General features: G+C 37.1%; 2 protein-coding genes across 2 annotated transcripts in view; one reads left to right on the top strand and one right to left on the bottom strand.

Moving 5' to 3' along the window:
• The window catches only part of cdc73 (cell division cycle 73, Paf1/RNA polymerase II complex component, homolog (S. cerevisiae)), a 59899-nt gene extending 33004 nt beyond the window's left edge, over positions 1-26895 (bottom strand). The window contains exons 1-10 of the mRNA XM_056262957.1: positions 26733-26895; positions 25705-25810; positions 24252-24321; positions 24082-24144; positions 23859-23911; positions 23644-23732; positions 18454-18667; positions 11707-11805; positions 7439-7517; positions 7064-7128 (exon numbers count right to left, since the gene is read on the bottom strand). Coding sequence (XP_056118932.1) covers positions 7064-7128; positions 7439-7517; positions 11707-11805; positions 18454-18667; positions 23644-23732; positions 23859-23911; positions 24082-24144; positions 24252-24321; positions 25705-25810; positions 26733-26863 — 969 coding nt within the window. The 5' untranslated portion in view covers positions 26864-26895. The remainder of the gene's footprint in view (positions 1-7063; positions 7129-7438; positions 7518-11706; positions 11806-18453; positions 18668-23643; positions 23733-23858; positions 23912-24081; positions 24145-24251; positions 24322-25704; positions 25811-26732) is intronic.
• LOC130096475 (beta-1,3-galactosyltransferase 2) lies at positions 955-2139 on the top strand. The gene has a single exon (XM_056262970.1). It carries the CDS (start codon positions 982-984, stop codon positions 2128-2130), a length of 1149 nt encoding a protein of 382 aa, XP_056118945.1. The 5' UTR covers positions 955-981; the 3' UTR covers positions 2131-2139.
• Positions 26896-27712: the final 817 nt, after the last annotated feature.

Below are 27712 nucleotides of genomic sequence, written 5' to 3'. Positions count from 1 at the left end.
GTTTTCATTATAAAAACGCTGTCTCAGTGTGGACGGAAGGCCAAAACGGAGAGAAAAAGTATTAGTGTGGACATGGCCTTAAATGCATGATTTTCCCGCCTTTAGTTCATTGGAACATACCATTTTCTGTAAAACTAACTCTTGTCTTTCTAGACATTTCAGCAAGTTCCCTCAATGATAGTTAAGAGAAAGAGTTAAAAAAAACAAGCAATAAATACAACATACAGCCAAGAAAACCAAATATTGTCATTTGCACAACTGATGCATGTGTATATATATATACACTCCAAGTGAAAATGGTCCATGTGAAAATTTTGCAGTTAGATTTGCTTGAAATTTAACAGGAATATTTTTAATATAGCCGTGAGGGTCATGAGGCTCCAAGCACCAATGGTAAATGTGGACAATTAAGTGATACAACTGAAATATCACGTTGCTGTAAAAATAATATTTTTGCAAGGTTACATGTCGTGATATGGACTATTGACTGCATATTAAACCACAAAGAGACTATAAATATTAAGTCTGCGTGCATCTGTGTGAATGCGTATTTGTAACATTCTCGTTTAACCTGACACCAGCTTGGAACCTGCAAATGCAGTTTTAAAAGCACAGGCAGTTTTAAAGGTTAGAACGCCACATATTTACACATTTATAGAAAGAAATAAAAATAAAAAAGGTCTTTAAAGGGTTAGCCCATATCACAACTTAAGTTTACAGACCTAATTTTGATTCATCCAAAATATGCCAAATTCCATAACATTCCATTTTTATGACTGGACTCCACGATTCTGATAATATAGTGCACCGAGCTCCGTTTAAAAATATGTCATATTTAAACCCATAATATACATGTGTAAAATATATTGCAAATTTTGAGTAGTAATTAAGCATCCCCCTTTCTTATTTGCAGGTTTCCGCATATTTGGACTCGTATGTTATTCGGAGAGGCTTGACAAATACAAAGATCCCAAAGAGATCATGCGATTTAAGCTGAGGAAAATATTCTGCAGTGGTTTGCTTTTTGTCATTCTGCTCGTGTTCGTGGGAGGCCTCATTACTCAGGGCCATTACATTACTCGTTACCTTTGGCCCTGCCAAATAACCCAGGAGGCGTTTGCTACTCAATGGCTCCAAACCATGGAAACCTTCTACAACTCCACCATGATGAATCCAAACGGGTTGAGAGAGCTAGAAGCGACCCCTACACCTCTAATATCACATGGAAATGTAATCTCAGCTTTGGATGGTTTGAACATCAGTTCAAGTGAAGAGATGAGAGCAGCGAGGACGCTTAAAATTGAGCCTTACGAGTACATCCTTAATGAGCCGAACGCATGTCTCCTGAGAGCACCTTTCTTAGTGCTTTTGATTTCAGTTGAGCCCAAGAAAACGAACGCCAGGGACGCCATCAGGAAAACGTGGGGCAATGAAAGAATGGCAGGGGACTTGGGTTTCATCCGTCTGTTCTTCATTGGTGTAAATAACAACACCCAAAGAAAGGGAAGCAAACTACAGCACACAATAGAGGATGAAAGTCGACAGCATCATGACATCATCCAGCAAGATTACAGGGATACTTACAACAACCTTACCCTCAAAACGCTGATGGGGATGTACTGGATCACAAAGTATTGTCCCGAGGCGACATACGTCATGAAGACAGATAGTGACATGTTTGTCAACACCGAATACCTTGTACAGAAATTCCTCAAGCCCATGGGTCAACTAACACAAAAATATTTCACAGGACATCTCATGACAGACTTCTCCCCAAACCGAAACAAAGAGAGTAAATGGTATATGCCCCCAGCAATTTACCATGGTAGGCGATACCCCACCTTTTGTTCAGGAACTGGATACGTCTTCACAAGTGACGTGGCTCAGATGATATATGTGGTGTCTCTGAGCATACCCAGGCTACATTTAGAAGACGTTTATATGGGAATCTGTCTAGCTAAACTGAGGATAGAGCCAGTGCCACCCCCAAACGATCAGCTGTTTAATCACTGGCGAGTGCAGTACTCCAGCTGCAAGTACAGCAACCTGATCACTTCCCATGGGTTTCACCCCAATGAGCTGATCCAGTACTGGCAGCACCTGCAGAGCAACAAACACAATCCCTGCTAGACGACACGGTTAAAGGACAGATTTCGCTATGCTTTTTTGGAGTGAGTTTTTGGGGGGGGGGGGAGATTTGACCAAATATAACATTAGATCACATCAGGGTTCTGTACAACTTCTGTTTTTTTGATTATCAGTTTTTCATTATGTAATATTAATGATGGTTTATCTTCACATATCTGACTGATTAAATGGGTATAAAAATATGCAGTTGTGGGTTTTGAGCATTAGTTTTTCTGATCAATCTTATAGGATTGTAAATAAGCAGAAAAAAAGCTATAATGAAGAAAATCAGGTCGCCTTTTGGTGCACTTGTGGTCCGCAAGTGCTGCATTTACCCTCAACAGACAGCAAAATCTTGACATTCATGTTACAGTCAGTACAGTAAAGAGAGACCACTTCCATCTCCTCAAACATCTACCTCTACACATACTTCCAGAGTCCTAAGGTCAAATTCAACAATTAGTTTAAGCAAGTTAAATTTGATTGAAGCTTAACTAAAATCTAACTTAAATGCAGGTAAATGCAGAGGTTTTAAAAAACCTTGGTAAAAAGTTTGGTGCTATTTTGTGTCAAGTAAAATCAACATTTCAGTCTGAAAATGGGCGATATTTCAAATCTACAATATACGTCCAGCGAAATTGAGCAAACAAGTGACAATTTCAAACTAAAACTAAGCGTAAATAAGTTTGTATGGTGTCAGTTTCAGAGGTTCAAAACAGCTCATCAGCACACACTTTCGCCGGCTGTTAAACGCCTTCAAACTGCCATCGTTCCATGATGATTACGTAAGATAGGTGTGCTCTGGGGCTTTACCTTCTTTGCCATGGAAATCTTTTTAGGTTTATTTCTTCACTCAGTCCGTTGAGGTCAGAACGTGAACACACTGCTGCTTTATAGTAGAAATTCTGATTTCTGAAATTGAAGAACTGACACTTGGGTTTTTTTTGTGTTTAATACTTAAAGGTGCAGTTTGTTTAATATAGCTGCAAGCGTTTAAAATGGGTATTGCAGGCAAAGTGAATAAAATTGGAAATCCTACCAGAAAGTGTATCTTAAGGGCCAGAGTTGCTCCAAGCTCACACAGTCACACAGGTTGCCAGATTGCTGAGACGCAACATAAATGAGCACAAGTCTCCAAAAGAATCTTATTTATTCATGTTTTAGTATGCCAAGAATTTAGGTCAAGCAGAAACTGCAGTCTCTGATCCAGTCAGTATTCTGTGGTATATACAATTTTTTACTTGAATGGAGTGCCAAATTAGAGAGCTGGTGAAAACCTATCCAAATCCCTATGATCAGATGCTTTAATAACGCAACACTAGGGATGAGTCGCGATCTTCGAATAGTCGAATAGTCGAACTGCGTTCGAAATTCGATCATAAAATTGCTTATTCGAATATCGTTATATTTTCGCGCAATTCCAATGTGACATAATTGACGGCGCGCCTACTGTCCTAGATCGCGCAGCAGGGTATTTTCCTGTCAGGGACACAAGGTGCCACTAGGATACCAGTGTTTTATACATAGTGTAAACAAACAACAGAAGAAGAGCATTGTCGTGACCGTTAACTCTGCGCCCAGCAGAGGTGGATAGACTAACCTTTACTGTCTATGGTAGTAACCGTCTATGGTAGTAACAAAGTAGGCTACATTTACTTCACTACGTTTTTTTATCTAACGAGCATCTGGTTTGGCGATGCAAAAACGGACTGTCGTGCTTATTGTTTTTTTCTTCTATGTTAACTACCGGTATGTTAAAAAAAAACGACGAAAACATGTTAATTGTTCGAATAATACACAGTTTGTTTGATGACAAATCGCTAAAGATGAAATTGGCCTCCCTTTCTGTCATTGTGAGTGTGCGTTTTTTTTTTTTGTTTTTTTTTTTTTTTTTTTACGATAATCGACTTTTGCTCCTCGATTTTCGAATGTCATTTTTGGCAGAAATTCACATCCCTACGCAACACACAACAAAAATAAGTGATAAGAGAAGTGCAGTTAGAGGAAAATGTCCAGAACATTACATATTATTTACATATTCTTACTGCTCCCGGCACTGCGAGCGCGCACGCGAGACAGAGATTGTGCTCCAAACACGTAGCGCGCAGAGAGGGAAAGCGAGCGAGAGACCTTGCGCGTGCAAGAATTTTTAGTATTAAGTATGTAAAAGCTGATGAGAATATTGCTTCAAAATAAATTATATTTAGCCTACTTATGACAGACACCATTTAATAAATAGAAACAATTATGTCATTAAAAATGTATTATAACATTATTATAAACACTTCCTTATGTGTGATTTAAATGGAAGTAGCTTACAAATAAATCATTTTTAACCTTTAATATTAGAAAGATGTACCAACTGGGGTTCCTTATGGTTTACTTTACAGCATTAGTTGAGAGATATTTTTTTCTTATGTATTGTACCTGATAGGTAAATGGCTAAAAACTAACTTGATCTTTGACTACTTTTTTGGTTAAGGCTGCAGTCCGTAGCTTTTTTTGGGTTAAAAATGATCCAAAATACATATTTGAGAAGATACATGACCAGCCAGTGTTCAAAACGATCTGCTTGCCTTAGCTCGATTCAAAGCGGTAAGCTTGTAATAATGTTTTTAATTCCAGTGGTACTGGTGGATTTCCACGGGAGATTGGAGCATGTCTTTGCGTCATTACGTCACATCTGTACATATAGAAGGAGTCTCGGCTAGTAGGCTATAATGCGTGTGAGGAATATTGGAGGTGGAGATTTATGGCCTTTTCTCACAGCGCTTGATATGATTAAACTTATCAATTTGATGGCGGATCCAGAAAGGTTCAAACAACAATCACCAGTGACAACAGATTCACCCGCTGTAAAATGCAAAAGACTTTGTTCGGACTTTGCAACCGGACCCATGCGAAAACAAGGATACATATCGGAAGGACATTACATGTAGTCACGCAATGCTTGCTTATGTTGTTAACATTAACAATTTGAGAACAAAGTATAATTTGCACGGTTTTGCATAATATGATAACTTAGGAGCGGTTGTTAGATTTACTGCAATGTCAGAACCAGAACAAAGGTGGATGTTTCTTACTAGTTCACAGGGTTCTAGACTGCGACCAAATTGGTCGCATATGCGACCATTTTTTGAGAATGTGCGAGTTAAAATTTTATGTGGTCGCATTTGTGCGAGTGGACGCTCGAGCAACAGAACGCCGTTGTATCAGCAGCTGCAGTCTGTAACTTATGTTCAAAATGAACGAGTAGGCATCATGAATCCATTTTCCAAACCGTGTTTTTGACTTATTCTGAATCACTACGGTACGCCTATAATAAGTGTTTATATTCAGACTATTTTATCCCGGGGTCGTCTCGGCTGCGGAGTAGCCCAGTGCCTGCGTGACTCGCCATAGACATTAACGGAGAGAAGTTCTGTCTACAATGTTCTTCCGCAAGACACGTCGTGCAGTTTATTTATTGACGAACGTAGACGTCACGCGCATTGCACACTGATGGTGAAACGCGCCAATTCCGAATTCACGAATTAAGGCATATAAAAATGAAAAGGTCTCACGAAACACCGAGCCCCTGCCTCCTACGTCTTTTCAGCGGTTATATTTTCCTCTGTCGAGCGATTACTCTCATGATCGCTCGACAGAGGAAAAGGAAATTATTATAAAATGCAGAAGGTAAGGAGTGTGAGATTTCTACTTTTTGTTACAACTATAAACTTTGATAATGAAAAATCTGTATCACTTTATTATAATACTCTAATCTTTTAAAACGTAATTCATACATTTGAATGTTTAATGATGATAGATAGATAGATAGATAGATAGATAGATAGATAGATAGATAGATAGATAGATAGATAGATAGATAGATAGATAGATAGATAGATAGATAGATAGATAGATAGATAGATAGATAGATAGATAGATAGATAGATAGATAGATAGATAGATAGATAGATAGATAGATAGATAGATAGATAGATAGATAGATAGATAGATAGATAGATAGATAGATAAAATATGATTCAAATGTAAATAGATAAGATTGTATCTAATTCAAATGTAAAATGTTTAAAATTACAGATTAAAATTACTGTCCAAAATCCATGAAAATCCTGAAATTTGGCAATGATAATTAATATATTACAGGTATTTCTGCTGCAACACAGAAAGTGTTTGCTAGCCTTGGTCCATTAAAACCACTATTCATCGGCATGCATTGATTAATCCCATGGCATGTAGCAAAAAAAAAAAAAAAGGTGCGACCAAATCATATGCTGGTGCGACCAACTGAGAAAGTTGGTAGCACCAGTGCAACCAGTGGAAAAGTTAGTCTGGAGCCCTGGTTCAGATGACATTTTCCGGTGAAAATTCTTATGTTAGTCATACTTCCAAAAATAATAATCTGTGATTCTGAATGACAGTATCCACACCGGAGCGGTGACTGACAGCCTCACAGTCTCCTCAAACACTGTGTTCATCCACGCTGTGCCGTGTCGAGGGTGTTGAAGTACAACTCACATAAAGTTGATAATTCCGCGAATGACTGCAATTGCAGATTTCGAACAGAGATGGCGACAAAGAGAAAAAACGCCGGACTGCAGCTTTAAATTGACCAACAACAGTGAATTACAACACGCGCAAATGTACAGTACTGACTGAGCAACCAACTTAATTAAAACGTTTTTTTTTTTTTTTTTTATGTGCTATGGACCAAGTAGCAGTTTCAGCTGAAACAAAACACCTTCCTTTAAAAACAGTTGCCATGTGTCATACAAATGGGGCCATGGTTTAACAACCCCATGCTATTATATTTCATTCATTCTTGAAATAATGCCAGAAATGTAAAAAATACCTCAACAAAATATTTGCCATACATAGTTTGTATCTAAGGTAGTCAAAAACAAATAGGATGCATAACATATGAACTTACCGTCACTGACTTCAGCGTCATACCGTGATAGGTTCCCATAGTGTCAATTTTAAAACCCTCCGTTTCTGAAAAAGAAAAAAAAGTTCATTATTTCCAGTAAGCCTCAATTCCATTTTCGGGGGCTTCATCATAAATGGATGATACACTTAAGTACCCTGTTCGTAAATTTCAGATCAGAGTTTCCTAAACTGTGGGTCATAAACCTAAAGAGCTCGCTAACAGGTCACCCAGCCAATGATTTAAAAGGTTATAACTAGGAACATTAAAAAAAAAAAAAAAATCTGCAGATATTCTATAAAAAAATGTTTGCTGCAGCATTTCCATTTAGTCAACATGTTCAATGGTCAAAAATAAAGCTGGTGAAAACCAACTTACCCTCTTTTCCTTTGAATCGCTCCTGATCGTATCTGTTGTAGGCAGCTGGGACTGGCTGTTTATTTCTTGTTGCTGGATCCTATAGGATGAAAAAACAAATTGGAGTGCATAAATAAACATACATAGATTAGGTTAGCTACTTCATTAGAGTGTCACTAGACATTTTTTTAATAACAGGTACACTAAGGCTCGATGATAAATCAAGAAAAAGAAAAAAAAATCAATATTGCAATATGGCTTCGTCCAATTGACAATTGCGCAGGCAGGGATTTAATAACACATTTGCGCTATTGGTTTCAGAGTGAAGTGCGGCACTGTGTTCATTTACCATAGTAAAAAAAATATAGACGTAGTGTGCGTGACATCAGCATTTTTGAAGCCCAAAGTGGGCGGAGCCGGCCGTCGCCATCTTGGCAGAGCGTCACTCCCGGATTACAGAAAATTAGCAAAGAGGCGGGATGTGGGTAGAGCTGAGGTGCCTGGTTGCTGAAACCACGCCAGCCTAGATCGACATGATTAAGTTAGCTCAGGCTAAGGAGCTAATGCTATATGCTACTGGCAGTACCGTCGCAAGGGCTGTGCCAAGTGTGCGACCGCACAGGGCCTCGCACTAAAGTGACAGCTGACTTGATGGAAAGCCAAGCCAATAGTTAAAGTTCATGTTTTTGCCATTTGAAATACTATAATAGTTAAAAGACATAGCTAGAGAGACTGTATAGTAATGCTGTATTCTGCTAGTTAATTTATTATGCAGCAACTTACAATATTACTCTGAGCGTGTGACAGAGATTCATGCACATACAAGTCAGTCAGCGCAGCATCGCACGTCAAGCTCGTAGAGAGCTTTATTTAGTCCATTTTAAATTCTGATTTTGGCCGCCTCTCAAATGGGTCAAACCATAGATATTACCGAAGAAGTTTAAGTAAATGCGCTAGAAATCCACGCTCATTCAAAGATGTGCATTTATTGCATGGACGGAGAAAGCACTGACACCTGCAGGATTTCATCTGACGGGTATGCGCAGTCGATGATTTGCAGTGTAAGTCACTTCCGTGTTGGATCAAGAGAGAGACGGGGAGGTTGCCGCTCATCATTTTCACGCATGAGCTTATGATAGAATACTGTGTTTCAGCGTTTCAGAGCAGCTTGTTACATGTTCTGTGATGTGATTGGTTCGGAGATGCTGAAACACTGAACATGGTGACGCACTTCATATTTGCTGGAAACCCGCGCTGTCAAAATAAGAGTGGGTTTAACATTGAAAATGAAGAAATTATAATTATAATTTTACAGTTGCAATATAATTTTTTTTAAAATAATAAAATAAAGATAATACAATGATGATAATAATAAATATTATTATTATTATAATATAGTCATTTTGAAATGGACAGTTGGAATGTGGCCTATGAAAATACAATTTGTAAGAGATGGGACCCTTTTCACAGAAGTTTTTTATTATTATGTACATTTATAACACTATACTTTGTATTAATCAAGTCATACTTCACAAAAGTAATCCATCCGGCTCCAGGGAGATAAACGAAGGCCTTCTGAGGGTAATCCGTGCGGTTTTGTCGTAAAAATATACATATTTAAAACTTTATAAATGAAAATATCTGATTCGGTTCCTACGCTACGTCCTACCTCGTACGCCGACTTCCATCACCCGTGAACGCGCGTCGATCGTTGCCAGGAGTCAGATATTTTCATTTATAAAGTTTTAAATATGTATATTTTTACGACAAAACCGCATGGATTACCCTCAGAAGGCCTTCGTTTATCCCCCTGGAGCCGGATTGATTACTTTTGTGAAGGATGTATGCACATTTTGGGACTTGAAGGAGGGTGACCCCATTGCTTCACATTATATCCACTGAAGGGGAAGACATTTTCTAAAATAACTAAAAATGTGTTCGTCTGAAACAAGATTGACATATGCATCTCGAACGGCTTGAGGGTGAGTAATGCATGTGTCAAATATCATTTTTGGCCGAACTATCCCTTTAAACTCATTTGACAAGTATCAGAAATAAAACACAAAAAGGATTGTGTATTTTCCCCGTACTACTATTTGTATTGAATGGGAACCGGAATCGTTTGGCGGAACCGGAAGCGAAAAATTTCTTTCGATTCCCAACCCTATCTGGCACTTGCAACAAAATTTCATGCCCACTAGAGGCAATAGTTCAGGTAATGACTAATGCCTCTGCCTAGAAGTATGACTTGATTCTGTCCGTTTGTTACCAACACCCTGATGAAGGCCAGTGGGCCGATACGTGTTGGTGTTCTAATGTTTTAGCCATTAAAATAATAAAGGCTTTTTAACTTTTGCATCCAACTGAGTGCCTGGACTTGGATTTTTTATGAACTAAGAGCGAGCTGTTTGGCCCTTGTTGCAGCAAAAACAATAATGAACAAAACAAGCATCACATCGTAAGAGACATCAATAATTCCAATTGTACTTTAAAAGAAAGTTTATTCTTTTAAAGGAGGTTGTTCACAAAAGATACCATGGCAGCTACCCCACAGTAGGAACACAGACGTGAAATCCCACAGCAATCATACCGCCTTTATACCCCTCTCTTCAGAGCCCCTTCTCCTGTAAATTTCCGTGATGGTTTCTCTGACCCCCCCTTCTCTCTGGGCTTTACACCTGTGAGGTCAATAGGGTGAATAACCCTTTGTCTTTCCTGATTACCCATGCTAACAAACTCAGAGGCTCTGTCTAACCATTTGCTTAAGTGTGTGTGTGTGTGTGTGTGTGTGTGTGTGTGTGTGTGTGTGTGTGTGTGTGTGTGTTAGTGCTGCCACTAACGACTAATTTTCTAACGACTAATCTTTCGACTAATTTTTCGATTAGTCGACTAATCTAAACGACTAATTAAAAAAAAATCAAGTGTTTATTTCGTTGTGTCCATTTTATTTTGAATTCAACTGAAGGGCCAAAACATAAAATGTCACCTGTTCAAAAACATTATGTATTAACAATCTAAGCATTACTGCATTTCCATTAGGCTATACCATATTTGTCAGAGTCCTAATCTAATCCTCTAATAACAAACATGTATGTATTACTTAAATTAGCTCTTTGTTCTGCCTTAAAAAATGTACAGTAAGCTAATAATGATTAATTTATTTACATTTCTGAAAAGCATAACTGATAACATCACTCTGAATAGTAAAGTAGATGCAATGCATTTTCTGTGAAAAGCGCTATACAAATAAATTGGAATTGAATTGAAAGAGTCTGGACTAGCCCACTATGAGTCGCGCTGAAAGCAGTCAGGCACGCAGTTATGTAGCTCGCGTTTACACTTGCGTGCATGGCGGGCACGTGCCGCGGTTCGCGTGAATGTGAAAGCAACACGGACTCGGGAGCGCTTGTTCAGGAAGTTAAGTAACCTGCCCATGCGTTTTAGCTGATTATGATGCATTTAGTTAAATAAAACACATGTAAGGGATGATAGTGTTGATGATTTACCTTGGATACGCGAGAGTTGAGTCTGCAGTGTATTCGCGCATTGCGCGTGCAATCAGGGCAACACATTTGGAAATCCTGTCTCCTCAAAAGAGTCCGTTTGAAAAACACAATATATTGACCTGCGTTCTGTTTTCTATCATGCGCCGTGCACGTTTGCGATGGCATAAGATGCACGCAAACTCAACAGGGTTCGATAGAATTGAGTGTGAAACCAGACCAACGCTGCGGGGGGCGCCGGGAACAATCGCGCTCGCGCTCGGACTCGGACCGCAGCAAACGAGCCCACTGTGAAAGCTCCGTCACCTGCCTCCGCAATTTTTCATATCAAAGCAGTGAAGGCGGGCGGGAACGTGAAGGAAAATGATAGCAGATAAACCAGCAGGGCGCACAGACTGGTGTGTGGAGGTGAATTACAGTGAGCCGTTTGTGACGGGAGACCAAAAATAAATAGCGGTCAATAGTAAAACGACACGTCGACTAAAAAAATTGCCGTCGACTAATTTGCATGGTCGATTACGTCGACTAAGTCGACTAATCGCGGCAGCACTAGTGTGTGTGTGTGTTTGTTCTGTGGCCTACAGGCATACATTCTATAGAGAAATACAGGTTTGAATTAGAAAAGAAAACCCACACAAAAGCAAATGACAACTAAAATATTAATTTTTCCACAACACCCTTTGTAGTGCTATCAAACAAACATCTATTTTACATAAAGGTGAAAAGGAAGCAGACACCACAGACAGACATTCTCATGCTATTGAAGCAGCTTAGTTGTGTACTCACCACCTGAGTTTGGTTCTGAGTCTGTCTCTGTTCAGGGGCCCGGCCTTCTTCCCGCGCCTTCACTGATTGTAGGATGGCAAATATATTTTTGGAGAAGTTCTACAAAATCAGAAGATCAACATGTTCAGGAGATCATATTCTTAACCTACACTTTTGTGCACAACTCATCGTCAATCAAAATGTAACCCCACAAACATGACTTTAACCAAGTTATGAGATTGTGACATTACATTTTTTGACCATACTGTTTTTAAAACACATTATTATTAAAAGTGCTACAATTATTGCAGCATGTAAATTATCTAGGTCTACTACACTGAAAATTAGCTTGATCCTGGGATCAATACACTAATAGTGACACCACACCACGATAAAATATTCATATATTTATGCTAGTGCCTTAGCATTTATCAGTGGTTAATTCCTAAAATACAACATTGTGTTCCATCCATGAAAACGAACAGTATTTATATTGTTTTTACCTCTTGTAACCACAGCCACGTCTAAGTGATCTGAGGGCACGGGCGCTTCGGACTGTGCGTTACAAGAGGTAAAAACGATATAAATACTGTTTGTTTTCTCACACAAACCGCTCGTTTCGTGTCTTAGGCCATCAATGTGTACTTACATTTACGAGTCATTAAATCATGTTTAATTTGGACTTATTCTGTGCATGCTCTTTGAGGTGGTGACCATAGACCTGCATTATATGACTGACAGACAAGAACGGTTTGACCTAAAAATATCAAAATTGAAACTACTGCGGAAACAAAGACACCTACATCTTGGATGCCCTTGAGGTAAGCTAAAACATACCAGAAATTAATTTCAAAGTGAACTATCCCTTTAACATGCTGATTAGTTGAGTTCATGCTGCATTTTGATTGAATGACTCCACGCAGCATTTTATTTCATCCACATTTTTTTTTTTATCTGTTGCCTGCGGGCAGTAACAGTTCGCTATTCGAATCAACAATGGAGTTAAAAAAATGCGACAGATGGAACGACAACAAGGTTCAGCCTTTATTAAGCTTAAATTCAGAAGATGAAATCCAGCAGGAACTGTTAAGTAGCACACAGTCCTACGTCATTGTTCTAATTTGCCTAATCTACACGGTACTTTAGACAGCAACAGGTCTGGTGGAAAAAAGTTTCTGGGACAAAGTGTTCCGGGTAATTTCGGTGGAAACACGGCTATTGACTGTAACCGTGTAAATAAAACTGGGTGAGCAGAACAAATATGATTTAATCCAAGTATTGACTACAACAAATCTTCATAAAAACAAGATTAGCAGTTTGATCAATGCAACTATCACCTGCAGGACAACCATTTTATGATTTATAAACACTGTAACACTAGTGTCAAATACACCCAGATAAAAACCCACATGTATAGTTACATCATTTTAATGAGGCAATAATAGTTTAACTATAGGACATATTTTTGAAAAAGTAAATACATTTTCACCAGGGATGCACCGGTACCACTTTCCAGAACGAAGCCGGTACCAATACTTTTTGGTACTCGCTAGGTCTGGGACAAATCGATGCATCGCGATTCTTCAAACGATTCTGAGCTTAGTTTTTAACAGCAGATGACGCTGCGTGCTTTAGAAACAGCCGTACTCTACTTGCTTCCAATTCCTTACAAACACTATGAAAGATTTTATTTTATGGAAGATTAAAGCAAAGTTCGAAAAGGTTGAAGCAAATTACAAGGGTGTTCGCAGTGGGCTGTGTTTACATTAATTTTGCGTAATAAAAGCATTCTGAGGTGCAAGTACATTTAACCACTTACATGGGCTCATCTCTTCAGCCCTCTTCTTAGTGAGTATTTGAGCGTGTGGTTTAAAACTAGCCTATTTCATGCTTAATTCTGCCTGTTAAAATGCATTACTTTCACTATTCATTCTATTGCTCTATCAGATTTTATCTTTAATTTAATAGCACAGCAGATATTTAGAGCTGCTTCAGCAGGGCTCAATTGCTATACAAATAAATACAATAGAACAAAGATACAAATGAAATAATGCTTTTTAAGTTTTAAAGTCGGTCTTACAGTAGTTTTCAGGCACAGAATTTTAATAGAGTAATCAAATGTAAAATTCTGAATAGTTTTCACTGTATAAAATAAATAGATAAAGTAGAAGATAATGCATATCCTCCTCTTCACATCAGGGTTGTTAAACCGTCAGGGTTTATTCTGTGATAACAACCGGCTGGAAGTATATTATCCCGCCTATTACATGGCTACTTGCCACACAAGTAAATAATTAGACATTAAATATTAAGCTTCCACAGAGAAAGCAATTGCTAGCAAGCGGCAAATTCAAACTAGACGGATAATTAAGAGATACGGTATACAGTCATACCACATATTACACAGCATTTCGCCACATAAATAATTATGGGGATAAGAGATAATTTGAGATGAAACGGTTTTAAAATCGTATCTGTTTGTTATCTTATAATCAATTACAGTGTACAAAACAAGTCGCAAAATGGCAGCAGATGCGTTTGTATGATATAAGAGAGAGCGAGTCCACGATAACATGACAAATAACTGTACACAAAATATTAAATTGAGTTTTAATTTTATTAGCTCACCAAATGCAAACCTTCCACGAGGAAAACCCGTTCCAAGCAATCCTAGCAATGGGTTGTTATTGAGGACTAACATAGAACTGGATGGTGCGATTGACCAATCAGAATCTAGTATTCTTCAGAGCCGTGTAATAATCCTTTAGAAAAATATACACTTTAAATAAACTTTAAATTGTAACTTTTAATTAGTATTTGTACTTTGCTTTGTTCCTATTTTTAATAATATATTTGATAAAATTGCCTGCCTTGCTTTATTACAGAATACTGCCAGTCATGTGTGTAATGATTGCAGTGAGCTCAATAGAAATGTTTAAGACTGTCACTAATGATTATTTCGGTAATCGATCATTTTGACGATTAATCCGGTATTTTGTTTGTGGTAATAAAAACACACCCAAGCAAATAATAGCATTTAAAATTATTTTAAACAAATATTGTTGCCTCATTGTTATTATATGTAGTTCAATAGTATCAAAATCAAGTAATCATATGGTTTTATAGAACAACCTGTTAAAATATTAAAATACAGTAGTCAACATTTGAAATAATTAATCAGTTGTCCTAAGACAAGAACGGGTATTGTTCAAATTCATGTATAACTTTGATGAAAGGTTTTCTTCCACTTCAAATGTTGACTACTGTATATAATATTATATAAAATTATCTTATGCAGGGCTTAGAGCTGTCGCGATAGTCAATATATCGACTTATCGCACGATATATGGAAATGAGCGCCATCATTTTTGGTGCCGCGATATATTGCAACTGATAATTTGTTTTATTATTAAAAATAATAATTAGATTCATTTTTACATTAAAATGAATGTCACCAAGACCAACATTTTAGTTGATCGCGCTGCCTGTCGTCATGTCTGCACTCTGTGTCGGAGCCTCGGAGGCGGGGCTCAGGCAGCGTGTCCACACACACACACACACACACAGAGAGAGAGAGAGAGAGAGGACACCGTCAGGTGAAGAGAAGGCGTGAACCAACTGCATTTTAAAGTGTTCTGTTTCGTGATATCTACAGCGAGAAAGTTAGGAAGAACGTTAGGAAGAACGAGTCCAACATGGAATTGATTTCAAAGCCGCAATCTTCAGCTCCGGTGTGGGAACATTTTGGCTTTAAGCCGAACGAGAGAGGAGAGCTAATTAACGTGAACGAGCCGGTATGTCGACTGTGTTTTAAAACAGTAGCAACGAAAAGAGGCAACACAACAAACAAAGTTAAAATCGCACCTAAAACATAACCATCCCACCCAGTTTTTCAACCTGGGAACAACAACTGCAGCTGGAGTTGGAGAGGGGCCTTCTTCCAGACAGTTATCTGTTGCAGATGCCTTTTCCCGACAGTGCAAATGTAAACGTGACAGCGTGATATGGCGCACACGGATAGCGACAGCGTAACTCGCTAAATAGCCAAAGAAATGCAGCCATAATACACAGTCGAAAAACCAGCATTTGTGTGAGACACTTTAAAAGTTTAAATTGACATATTACTTTGTTTTGATCTAGTTCTTGATACCTTGCACTTTTTTGTTAACGAAAGTGTATTTATTTACTTGTTTTATTTATTTGGGATATATTTTTAAATATTGAATCAATAAGAATAAAATGTTCTTTGTTCTTTGTAACAGTGTACTTGCATTATTATGCTATTATATTGTCATTATGTAATCAGTAGCATAAAATGGTCTGAAAATTACAATAATATCGTTTATCGCAATTAATTTTGGTGCAATATATCGCACAACAAAAAGTAGTTATCGTGACAGCTCTAGCAGGGCTTGATGCTAACTTTTCTCAGAAGGAGCACATGTGCTCCCAAGTTGGAAAATTTAGGAGCACAGAAAGATTTTTAGGGGCGAAATGAATGAATGTGAATTGAGTTGTTTAGTCCAAATGTTCTGAAGAGACACAATCACTTTATTTGATGAACAGATTTAATTTAAGCATTTATTCACATATAAACATTCATCAACTTTTTGAAGCATCAAAGTTGTAGTTGCGTAGCCGTCTATGGAAAGTACAGAAAGGTCTCAGATTTCATTAAAATATCTTCATTTGTGCTCCGAAGATGAATGAAAGTCTTACAGGTTTGGAACGACATGAGGGCTAGTAATTAATGACAGAATTTTCATTTTTGGGTGAACTATCCCTTTAATTATTATGTAATTATTTTTACTTCAAAATGTATAAACAGCATGAACACCTCAATAAAGTAATTAAAGTGCTAAAAAACAAAACAAATGCCCGCTTGCTTCAGCCCTTGGCAGTACATTAATAGCAATTTTCCACTGCATGATACGGCTCGGCGGCCCTTACAGCATCTTTCAGGGCTCCAGACTAACTTTTTGCCTTGGTTTGCACTGGTGCGCCTAACTTGTTTATTTAGGTGCACCAGCACAAAGTTTAGGTGCACCCAATTTGTTCCTCGGCACGCGTCACCTTTAATGCCACAATTTCAAGGTCACCTTTTTATCATGCTCCATATACATTCATATACATTATGTAAAATGATTTTAAACAAGAATAAGGTGTAGGTAAATACTTTTTTTTTTATTTGAGCACAATTATACTATATATAAAAATATATATATATATTTTTAAAGTGCTTCACTTTTTTTGAGTCTCTAGCTCAGGCTCGGTAGGCTCTACCTCTGTCTCTTGAGTCGGATGCCATCTCCGATGAAGGACCAGGGCTTGGCATCTTACCAGTGACTGAGGAGACTGGTGGCTGAAGGAGCTCCATGTCTGGGCTGTTGTCGGAGCATTGACCGGGGAGTAGGGATTGGTATAGATCAGGTTTTAACGGTATTACTACTCTTACCGATACTGCACTTTAACGGTATTCTTATCGGTTATTTTAGCTATGACAATCCTGCGGACTTGAGGCACCTAGATTATGATGCCAGGCGCAGCGACTCCAGGCCTACACATACACGAACTCTTACATATATACACATATGCAATCACCCCCCATTCCTCGCCTTCAACGCTTTGTACCACCAGCCTGACAGGCGGGTCTGTGACCAGCGCCGAGAATGGCTGCAGGACCGGATGGCTGCCTGCCTGTGCTGGGTTACCTCCATCCCCCACTCCCCTCCCGTTGCAAGTCTTGTGTGTTCATGTTGTAGAGTGTACCGATTATGTGCTAATGTTGCTGAGGTGTTTTTTTACTGTTCCCAAACTGTACTCCTCACATGAGCATAGTCTGGGGGTTAAAAGGGTTGCCTTCTTTTTCCTCCTAACCTCTCCTCATGTTATGCTGTATTTTCTTCCTCAATGCCCTGTCTTCCTGTCCTGTCTACCCCCTTGTCATATTGTATGTATGTCTGTATGGACAGGTTGATGGCTAATTTCACTGGTACTTGTGACTAAGTGACAATAAAGGCTACTACTACTACTACTTTCTTACATACATATATAAAAAAAAACAATTTATTATTATTTTTTATTTTTTTCAGGCAGCAGACCTGGGAAAAATTGTCGTCGCACCCTTACAAATTTTGGTCGCACTCTAGAGCCCTGTCTTAGTTCCAAAACAATGTGTTAAAAAATACAAATAAAAACTTCATTCGCACACGTGCAACTAAATGCATTTTCCAGTTTGCATCTATTTTTAGTAGCAAATGCGAGGGAAATGTTCGCACTTTCGAGCCCTGTTATGTACATTATGTATTATAATAAATGCCTGCAGAGGGCACCAACGGCCTTGTGTTGCGCTTTACAGCAGATCCATTTTTTTTAAAGGGGACAAATGAAAATCTGACTTTTTCAATGTTTGTGTTTCTTTGTCACAAGCACTGTTCCCACGCTGCGCTGTATTGGAGCATTTTAATGAGAACACAAGCAAAGTATCGGTGCATCCCTAATTTTCACACACAATGACCAATTTGTTTACATAGATTAACAACTTGAAATATATTTTCACTATTTTTTGTTGCAACTCAGTTGAATTCATTTTAAGGATATTACTCTGACAAAAGAGATAATTATTGAATAGAGATTACAAAATTGAATTGTTCTCATGGAAAAAAAGATAAGGGACTATGATGGCATCTATTTTTTTAAATGGAGAGTGTATGTTGAAGAGCCCTTGTGTTTTGGGTAAAATTATGAAAATTAGGGTACTCCGCTCACCTTGCCGCTGCTCTGTAAAATCGTCGTCCTCGTCCGCCACACTCTTTCTCTGCTCACAATGTCTCTGGTCACGTCTACTTCTGCGTCCACAAAGCTTCTCTGTTTCTGGGTGATGTCATCGTCCAGGTCAGGCTTGATAGTAGAGCGCTTCTTGGCCATGATTTTAGCCTTGATGGCAGCGATCTTCTCCACAGACATGGCTTCTGACAGAGACCTAAGATCAGCAGAAATAGGATTAGCAAAACTGAGGGACTCACAGCCTCAATTTAGGACTACTAAACAGTTTAGGGTCACAACTAAAGACTAACTTTTTTTAACTTTTACTATATTCAATATACAGTGGTGTGAATAAGTTATTACCCCCATGCTAAAGTTGCCTAAAAAGAGGAATAAAAAATCATCTTTTGGAAATTGATCTTAATGCCTTAATTAGAAAAATGAGGAAAAATCCAACCTTTAAGGACACCAATTTTCTTTGTGTATGAGTAATGTATCATAAATAAATAAATGTTCTTCCTTAAAATACAGGGTGTATAAGTCAGGCCACCCCTATGTTAAATTCCCATAGAGTCAGGCAGATTTTTATTTTTAAAGGCCAGTTATTTCATGGATCCAGGATAATATGCATCCTGATAAAGTTCCCTTGGCCTTTGGAATTAAAATAGACCCACATCATCACATTCCCTTCACCATACCTAGAGATTGGCATGGGGTACTTTCCATAAGATCATCTTTCAATGCAAATCAAACCAGCTATTAGGCTAACTGAAATAACACCATGCCAATCTCTAGGTATGGTGAAGGGAATGTGATGATTTGGGATATTTTATTTCCAAAGGCCAAGGGAACTTTATCAGGATGCATATTATCCTGGATCCATGAAATAACTGGCCTTTAAAAATAAAAATCTGCCTGACTCTATGGGAATTTAACATAGGGGGGGCCTGACTTATGCACCCTGTATTTTAAGGAAGAACATTTATTTATTTATGATACATTATTCATACACAAAGAAAATTGGTGTCCTTAAAGGTTGGATTTTTCCTCATTTTTCTTATTAAGGCATTAAGATCAATTTCCAAAAGATGATTTTTTATTCCTCTTTTTAGGCAACTTTAGCATGGGGGTAATAACTTATTCACACCACTGTACAGCACAGCTTTATTGAGTTTATAAAACCAGAATTACAACTTAAAATATTAAGAACAAAATTATAAAACGCTTTTTAGAGAATCCATTAATCACTTGCATTGCATTTTTTGCAAACTTGTCTGAAAAATCTGTTGTATGTATTGTGAACTCCCATAGTCAGTGATAAAGTGCTCCAATTATGCCATTTTAAAGGCTCCTAATTTTGTTTTGGATGTCTCCTACAACAGGTTTACAAAATGAAAAATGGCCAAAATAATTATCACGATAAACTTTTTCATATCAGTCGATATCGATAACTTTCACAATAAATGTCAAATCTTTGTAAGGTGGATTTTTGCTCCCAAGTGAAAGTTGTAGAAACTAGATCATTAATTGTGGTTATAGACTACTCTTTATTGTCAGAACATGACAAACACTTCAGGAGTTCTGGTTTTTTAATTCCTTACACTTTTTCAGTCGTTTTTCCTTAAAGGGATACTCCACCCAAAAATCAACATTCTGTCATCATTTACTCACCCTCAAGTTGTTGCAACCCTGTATGAGTTTCTTTCTTCTGATGAACACAAAGGAAGATATTTTGAAGAACGATTGGAACTTTGGCACCATTGACTTCCATAGTATTTTTTTTTTCTACTATGGAAGTCAATGGTGCCAAACAACTGTTTGGTTCCAAACGATCTTCAAAATATCTTCCTTTTTGATCAGCAGAAGAAAGACCCTCAAGTTGTTGCAAACCTGTATGAGTTTGAGTAAATGACAGAATTTTCATTTTTGGGTGGAGTATCCCTTTAACAATATAAAATATATTTTTTTGTGATCAATATTAATTGATTTTTCATAGATTAACCTGTTAAGCTTCAAGCCCACTTTTGAAAAATCCCCAGAAATGACATACCCAAACTGAAACAGATACAGTTCATGAACCCTTTGCACTAAAAGCACAAGTATGATCTCATTTGAAAGCTGACACCTGGTTGTTTATTGTAAATGTAGAATTAATTATTGTCATAATGAAAAAAACAATTTTAAATAGCTTCAAAGTTTTGTAAAGTTATTAGAAATTTATTTTTATGAAACATCTTCATGAAAATAAAATTGAAGTTGGCCCTGGAGCAATCTAGAAATGCACTGCAGCTAAAGCCACATGTCTGACCATTTTATATTTAAAATCTGAAAATGATAAGTATAAAAATCTGTATTTAGTTAAATGTTTTTCAAGATCATGTCAAATTACTTTATTTTGATTAGACTCTATTAGCAAACTGATGTTTAGTCATCTTCTGAGTCATCTATTCAGTCTATTGTCTCTATTGTTTTGTGGTGCCCCATTCAGTGTCAGTCTCCCCTGCACACATTTACACCTCTCCAGACTGGTTATTATGGCTCTAAATATGCATTTCTTTTGTCTGCATTATAGCTACTAACGACTGGCTATTCACAGGCTATTCATAGGGTTTCAAACCCTAATTTCTTTTATCAAAGTTCTCACTAAATATTTGAAACTGGTATCAAATGCACTGAAACATTTCAGTAAGCATTCCTATTTAGAAAAAAATCATAAAACAATAACTGCTGTTAGCAGGTGCACCTGGGCTAGCTAGCATGTTAGCTTAGCACACCATCAATACACGACCATTTATGAGATTAAAACCATGTTTGTGCTCCAAACTTACTATATAACGCAAGTCTAGTGTTTTAAATAATCTTCTGTGATCTAACTTGGCTTCAGATAAAAAAAAATCCGACAGAAAATGTATTATTTAGTGTTCTGAACGATGATGAAATCTATATCGATTAGCATTACATTATAAATATAATCTATTATTATGAAATACCTGGCATGGCTTGAAGAACACAGGTAACTCAAATATCATTGCAATCATGTTTATTGTCTTCAAAACATCTTTATCTGCATGTTACAGCGATCTCTGTCAGCTACTTTCTGTATCACTCAGTGACGTCCTGGAATGTCACATGACTATGGGTCTTCTTCATGATCCATATATGGACTTTTATTGGACATAATAGCGCCCCCATGCTATTGGTATGAATGGAAAACACAGCACATCTCAGTAAGAAGCGATCATAATGATTACATCGACGCATTTGGGTATAAATTCAATAAATATTATTCCTATCTATAGAAATATGATGTGAATCTATGACAATATATCAATATTTCTCCACATCTGCACATTGTTGAGCTAAAAGCCCTCAGGGACGTTGTTTTGTGAATCGCTGTCATGACGACAGCACGGAGTGTTTTTTATGAATGGACCGGCTGACGCTCATAATTCATATTAAAGGTATCGACTCATTTTTTTCATTTCATAACTCCTGACACAAATTAAGACATAACTGTCACTATAAGTTTCTCAGAATACAATAGTGGTCAAATACTGAATCTTGAGTCTTATATCTTTTTAATGATGTATAGTTTGTCAAGGTATAACATTAAATCTGATAGTATATTTGAACTAAATAAAAAAAAAAACGCTTCAGTGCGCCGACGCTCTGGCAACGGTTAAGAGGTTAAGCAATTGTATGTGATCCTAAGGTTTCTTCACAATAAAAAGAACAAAATTTTTTTTTTGACCCTTTGCACCCCCCAACCCTCCAGCGGGCCAGGCCACTAATCCTTGTAATAAAATTGCAATCAAAACAAATTACTTTTTTTTTTTTTTTATAAAAAATAAATACAAAATACAGACAGATTCCAATATGAAACAAAATAAAATATCTTAATGGAAAAAAATATTTCTTAGTTTCTGCATGTCCTAATGGGTTATATTGCTTCAAGTCATGCAAAAGGTTTATGTTGCATGACTTTGATGACGCATATCTTCGGTACGGTTTACAGTGCAGGCTACAATATTAATAATATTATATGTTTTGTCTCTTAGAAATGTACATTTGTCAGTAGCTTGAGTTAGGATGCAGATGTAAATTTACTGTACGTTTATTAATAAAATGTAAAATGAACATTTTGAACTGTAAAAATGGTAACAACCACATTTTTTATATATTAAAAGTTAAATATTTTGACTGAGTTTTATTCAAATTAACCACTGGTCTTCCATATTGTTCATTGGGCACGCATACATTTAGATCAAGATAACCCCAGTTAAAACCATGGCGATTTGCAGATTGAAAAGCCTTCTGAGTGTATTGTTGCGCACAGTGTTTCTCCTTAGGGATGCACGATATATCGGCCACCATATCGGTACCGGCAGATATATGTTCGTTTTTAATATTATTATTGGCCGATAAGAAAATTTGGCTGCTTATTTCCTTCAGCTGAGAAACTTCAGATGGGCACTGTTAGCCATGATGGTTTTGAATTGCTTGAAATATAATAGGAATCACTTAAAAAAAGGAAAATACAGTTAAGTGCAAGTCTGTCATATAGGCTACATTAATTTTAATGCTGAGACTATTATTTTTGTATTCAGGCTAAATAGATATTTCAAGCCTTTTTTGAAGACATTTTGATGATTATGGCTTACAGCTATGAAAACCTTTTCACAATATTTTAATTTTGAATTTGGGATTTTCATAAGCTGTAAGCCATTATCAGCAAAATTATAACAAATAAAGGCTTGAAATATCTCACTTTGCATGTAATAAGTCTATATAATATTAGTTTCACCATTTAAGTTGAATTACTGAAATAAATTAACTTTTGCAGGTTCATGTTTTGCAGAACCGAGCAGATTCAAATTTTTTTAGTTTCACCTTTACAGTGTTTGAGGGTCAAAGTAGACGTTGTTCACGAGAAGCCAATAAAGACCAAAGACTGGCATTATGCAAATCTGTGAAACCCATGCAGGTTCGTGCAGAAAGTAAGACTGGAATTACTGACGACTCGTTTCAGGAATTTCAGAATCATTTTTTTTCTTTTGGGAGACAATAACTCCATTTATCTGCACTTTGATCTTTGAAAGAGCTTTTACATTCACAAACAACTATATTACACACAGCATGAAAGGTAATATCGGAAAAAGGATAAAAGGGGCACTTTAAAACACTTGATCATACCTGATCTGATCCGTCTGCACAATGCTTTCCTTGTGACCCTCGAGACGAGCCGCCAGACGCTCCTTATCCAGACGCACACGCTCTTCATCCTGAGAATCACATGCATAAATCACAAATTAGAATCCTATATCTTAGAGCTCTGCTTTTCAGCAATATAAACGCAAGTAACGATTTTAGATGGAAAGCCAAGAAATACTTGTTTCAATGTTTCTCACCTCAACCCGAGGTTTTTTAGCCTCTGACGACGCTTCATCCGCTGCCCTTTTAACTGTTAAAACAATTGTAAATTAATGCCAGTAAATGGGTGATTCTTGACTTTTAACTACTTCAAATCTTTAAAGACAAAACTTTTTCAAACTACGTTTCAGACTTTTATCATATAAGCATGCTGATTTTTTTTTAATGACAAGAGCATGCTCAAAAGAAAAATCCACACACCTTGTGTCGGCCTTTGTAGACCAATCTCAATGGGCGCACTTCTGTCGATACTCGTTGAGGACGCTGTAAAATTTTATTAAATGCCACTTTAATTACAAACAGATAAATAGTTATGTTGCTTTAGTAATGAGTTGAATACGGTAACGTCTGTGATTTCTCATCACACTTACAGCTTTCTCCATTGAGATAGGATAGCAAGTCTTTTCTGTCGGGTCGTCTTACAACAGGGATGTTCTCTGTCTGCAATCCGAGAAACAGCGTTACCTTTTACTTTACAATCAACTATGCAAAATGTGAACATTCTACATTATAAAAGAAAACCATGAAGACAGTTTCTAACAGTGAATGAATCTTTAATTAAAACCTGCATTTAAAGGGGTCATATAATGGTACATGCACTTTTACAAGTTGATTGTACTGAAATGTGTGTTGGCAGTGCCTGTACACAACCATCCTATAATGATAAAAATTCATCCAATGTGGATGGAGTGTGGACGCCCCTCCCACGATTGTTGATTGACAGCAGCGTTTCAACACAGACCCGCCCTGAGCGAGCTGTCATCATAGTCCGCCATTGTTCATACGCTGGAGCTGAATGGCGTCTAAGCGATTGTGGTGTTCTGTTCTTGGGTGTAATAACGAACACAGTCATTTTAATGTTCCTAAATCCGAACCGCTGAAGACGCAGTGGCTGAGTTTTGTTTTCGAAGGGAATATTCCCCACGAGCAACGTCAATGCTTTCATGTTTGCGCGATTCATTTCTCACCAGACTGCTTTATAAACAAGGATCAGTATAAAGCTGGTTTTGCTAAGAAGCTGCTCCTGAAAAAAGAATCGGTACCAACTATTCATGTCCCTGTTGCACCTCCAAAAGAAGTGAGTGTAAAGTTTTATTAACCTTTATGTTAATCTTTGTAAATCACTTGCACGCTTCACGATGAATGCGGCTAAGGTTACACTCAGGGACAGGGTACAATACGGCATGTTTTCTATGTACGACACTCTCAATATAATTCATAATCCCACGTTTAACAACGCGTTATGGTTATTGTGTTATTACAAACTGTGTACACAGGTGTTAAAGTTAACGTGGTAACACTACACTAAGCTTACTTTTGTAGATGGTTTATAACCTGTTACTGATTAAGAAGTAATGTCAAAAAACAGTTATAACTGCATGAAGATGAATGGTAACACAATACCTGCAAAATACTGTTTACATCCTGCAAATGCATATGATTCAAGACTATAAATACTCTAATCCAAGTGTGTTGTGTCAAAACGCCCCACAGAACAGACGGGTGGGGTGAGCAAAGCTCATTATCATTTAAAGACACATGCACTGAAACGGCGTGCTGAAAACAGAGGTGTTTTTGACCAGGTAAAATGAGTGTTTTCTTACAATACTAATGAGAATTTTTAATTAAAGTATATTACAAACTTTTCATTTAGCCCCTAAAGAATCATATTAACTTGTATAAAATGGCATTATATGACCCCTTTAAGGATATGGGGTCCCTTGCATGAAAATAATCATATGTGAAGGTCCTTGGCATCTAAAAGATAAAAAAAAACCATGGTAAAAATCATACAGTACTTATAAAAAAAATCGTTTTACTCACTGCAGCTCTCCGCACATAGGACGGATGAGGAAGATGCACATTGTTGAGCAGGAAAAGAATGGAGTCAAGAGTGTAGTACTCTTTAGGCTGTCCCTCTTTTCCAGTTCTGTAATGACATGGCATGTCATATATACATTTATTTATGCATACATGAAACAAGGTTAAAGTCTATTTAGCCATTTTTATTATATAACATCAGCATCATTTAAATGAAAAGTGGGATTGTAAGGTCATGATTTTTTATTATTATTTGTGGATCAATTTTTCTACCCCAACTGTACACGAGAAGTAACACATCTTTGACCAGTGCTCTCTCTGGTGACAGCTAAATTTACCAGACAAAAAAAAAAAAGACAAAAAAAAGAGGAAGAACTAACATTAACTGAACCTGCAACCTCATTTTTTACCCTTTCATTAAGTACATACATTTCCACCTAAATACGTTACAAAACGCAACAACCTTGTATGAACCCTAGATAGGGCACAGCACAGAACCTTACAAAAAGATTGTGGTGGTTCCCATGGTACAGTGAAAGTATTAGTTGGAAATATTCTAATACTTTGAGACATTATACGTCTCAAAATATCCATGCTCGGTGTTATTTACATGTTACCTCACGGTATAGCACGCACAAAAACCATACTTTGCCGTTTTTAGATACTATTTCGTGATACCAAGTTAGTGATTAGTGATTGATTACAAAGTTTTAAACTCTCACTCAGACTAAATGTCAATGGTTCAACAGTAACAAATGAGAAGTTGTCGCGCAGCATCAGTGAAGCCTACGATGTTGTCTAGGAAAACAACTCAGTGGGGTTTTAAGCAACAGCCAAAATAGTAGTTATAATCTATCGGTATCTATATATGCATTTACACTAGCTTGCAGATACAGTACGCCTTCTCGTTTCCATGAGCATTTCAACACAACAGGAGTTTCTCCACACGAGTCCATCAGTAGCGCATTAGCAGCTAAAGCAGCTCAGCTCAAAACAACACGAACAACTGAGCAGAACAAGCGCACACATACCCCCAAATGACATAGTTAGTCTTGACATTTTTTGGCCAGGAGAATTCTCCGAAAATAACTTCATCTCCTTTTGCAACGATCTCCTTTTTCTGGATATTGTACTGGCGAAGAACACTCAACACGTCCGCCATGATCGCGCCTCCTCATTACGAGTGTTTTATTTAAGACCCCGCAACTTCTCAGCACAGGACTGCTACAAATAGTGCCTATGTAAAATTGATGCATTTATAAGCTTGAAAATCGTATTTGTTGAACTTCAACCGCAATAGGGACAATATAAGCTGATTCAGTAAATGGATTATTCACAAGCGAATAGGAGTTATGTATTAAAAAGTATTTAAGAATCGCATGCACAGGTCAGGCAAATCCGGGGCATCTAAATCGAACAGCCTCTGTCAAGTATTAACTGTAAGCTATTAGTTCACTGTCATAAACGTTACCAAAAAAAGAAAAGAAATGCATTTTAGGTTTCATTATATTAATACAAACTCAAACTCAATTTCACATAACTTCAGAAAGACCTTAATAACTTTGAGTCTATATAATTTATATTTTGTTTAAGCCAGGAAGAGTGTCTTTGCTTTATTCATTGTATCTCTTACATTAAGGTGATTATGGTTGTTTGTAATGTCGTTGGGAAAAACACTGTCAAGTCTTTCTTTAGTAGTTCAGATCCTAATTGTCTTCTATATTTTGTTATTTTTAGCCTATCATGTTTTCTAAAAAAATACTATTGACACTACTAGCAACTAACATAGTATTGCTACTACTAATAATATATATTCAGTTTGCTAGACTCGATTACAATAACATGATTGATTAATGTTAAATTATAGATATAGTCTGAATAGTAACATTTCAGACAGAATTAAGAAGCATCACAAACAAATTACTCTCAAAAGGCTCTTTATTAATTTATAATTAATGTGTTATTAAAAGAAAATAATCTCCTTTTTAGACAATCTAATTGGCAAGAGGAA

Source organism: Rhinichthys klamathensis, unplaced genomic scaffold (genome assembly GCF_029890125.1).
Source record: "Rhinichthys klamathensis goyatoka isolate OS25496 unplaced genomic scaffold, OSU_Roscu_1.1 h1tg000011l_1, whole genome shotgun sequence".
In the NCBI taxonomy this organism is placed as follows: domain Eukaryota; kingdom Metazoa; phylum Chordata; class Actinopteri; order Cypriniformes; family Leuciscidae; genus Rhinichthys; species Rhinichthys klamathensis.
The sequence above is the reverse complement of the archived record's forward strand: the minus strand, read 5'-3'. Positions and strand labels throughout refer to the sequence as shown.

Excerpts from the sequence above, each read along its gene's own strand:
- LOC130096475 (XM_056262970.1), top strand. The coding sequence starts at position 982 with ATGCGATTTAAGCTGAGGAAAATATTCTGCAGTGGTTTGCTTTTTGTC.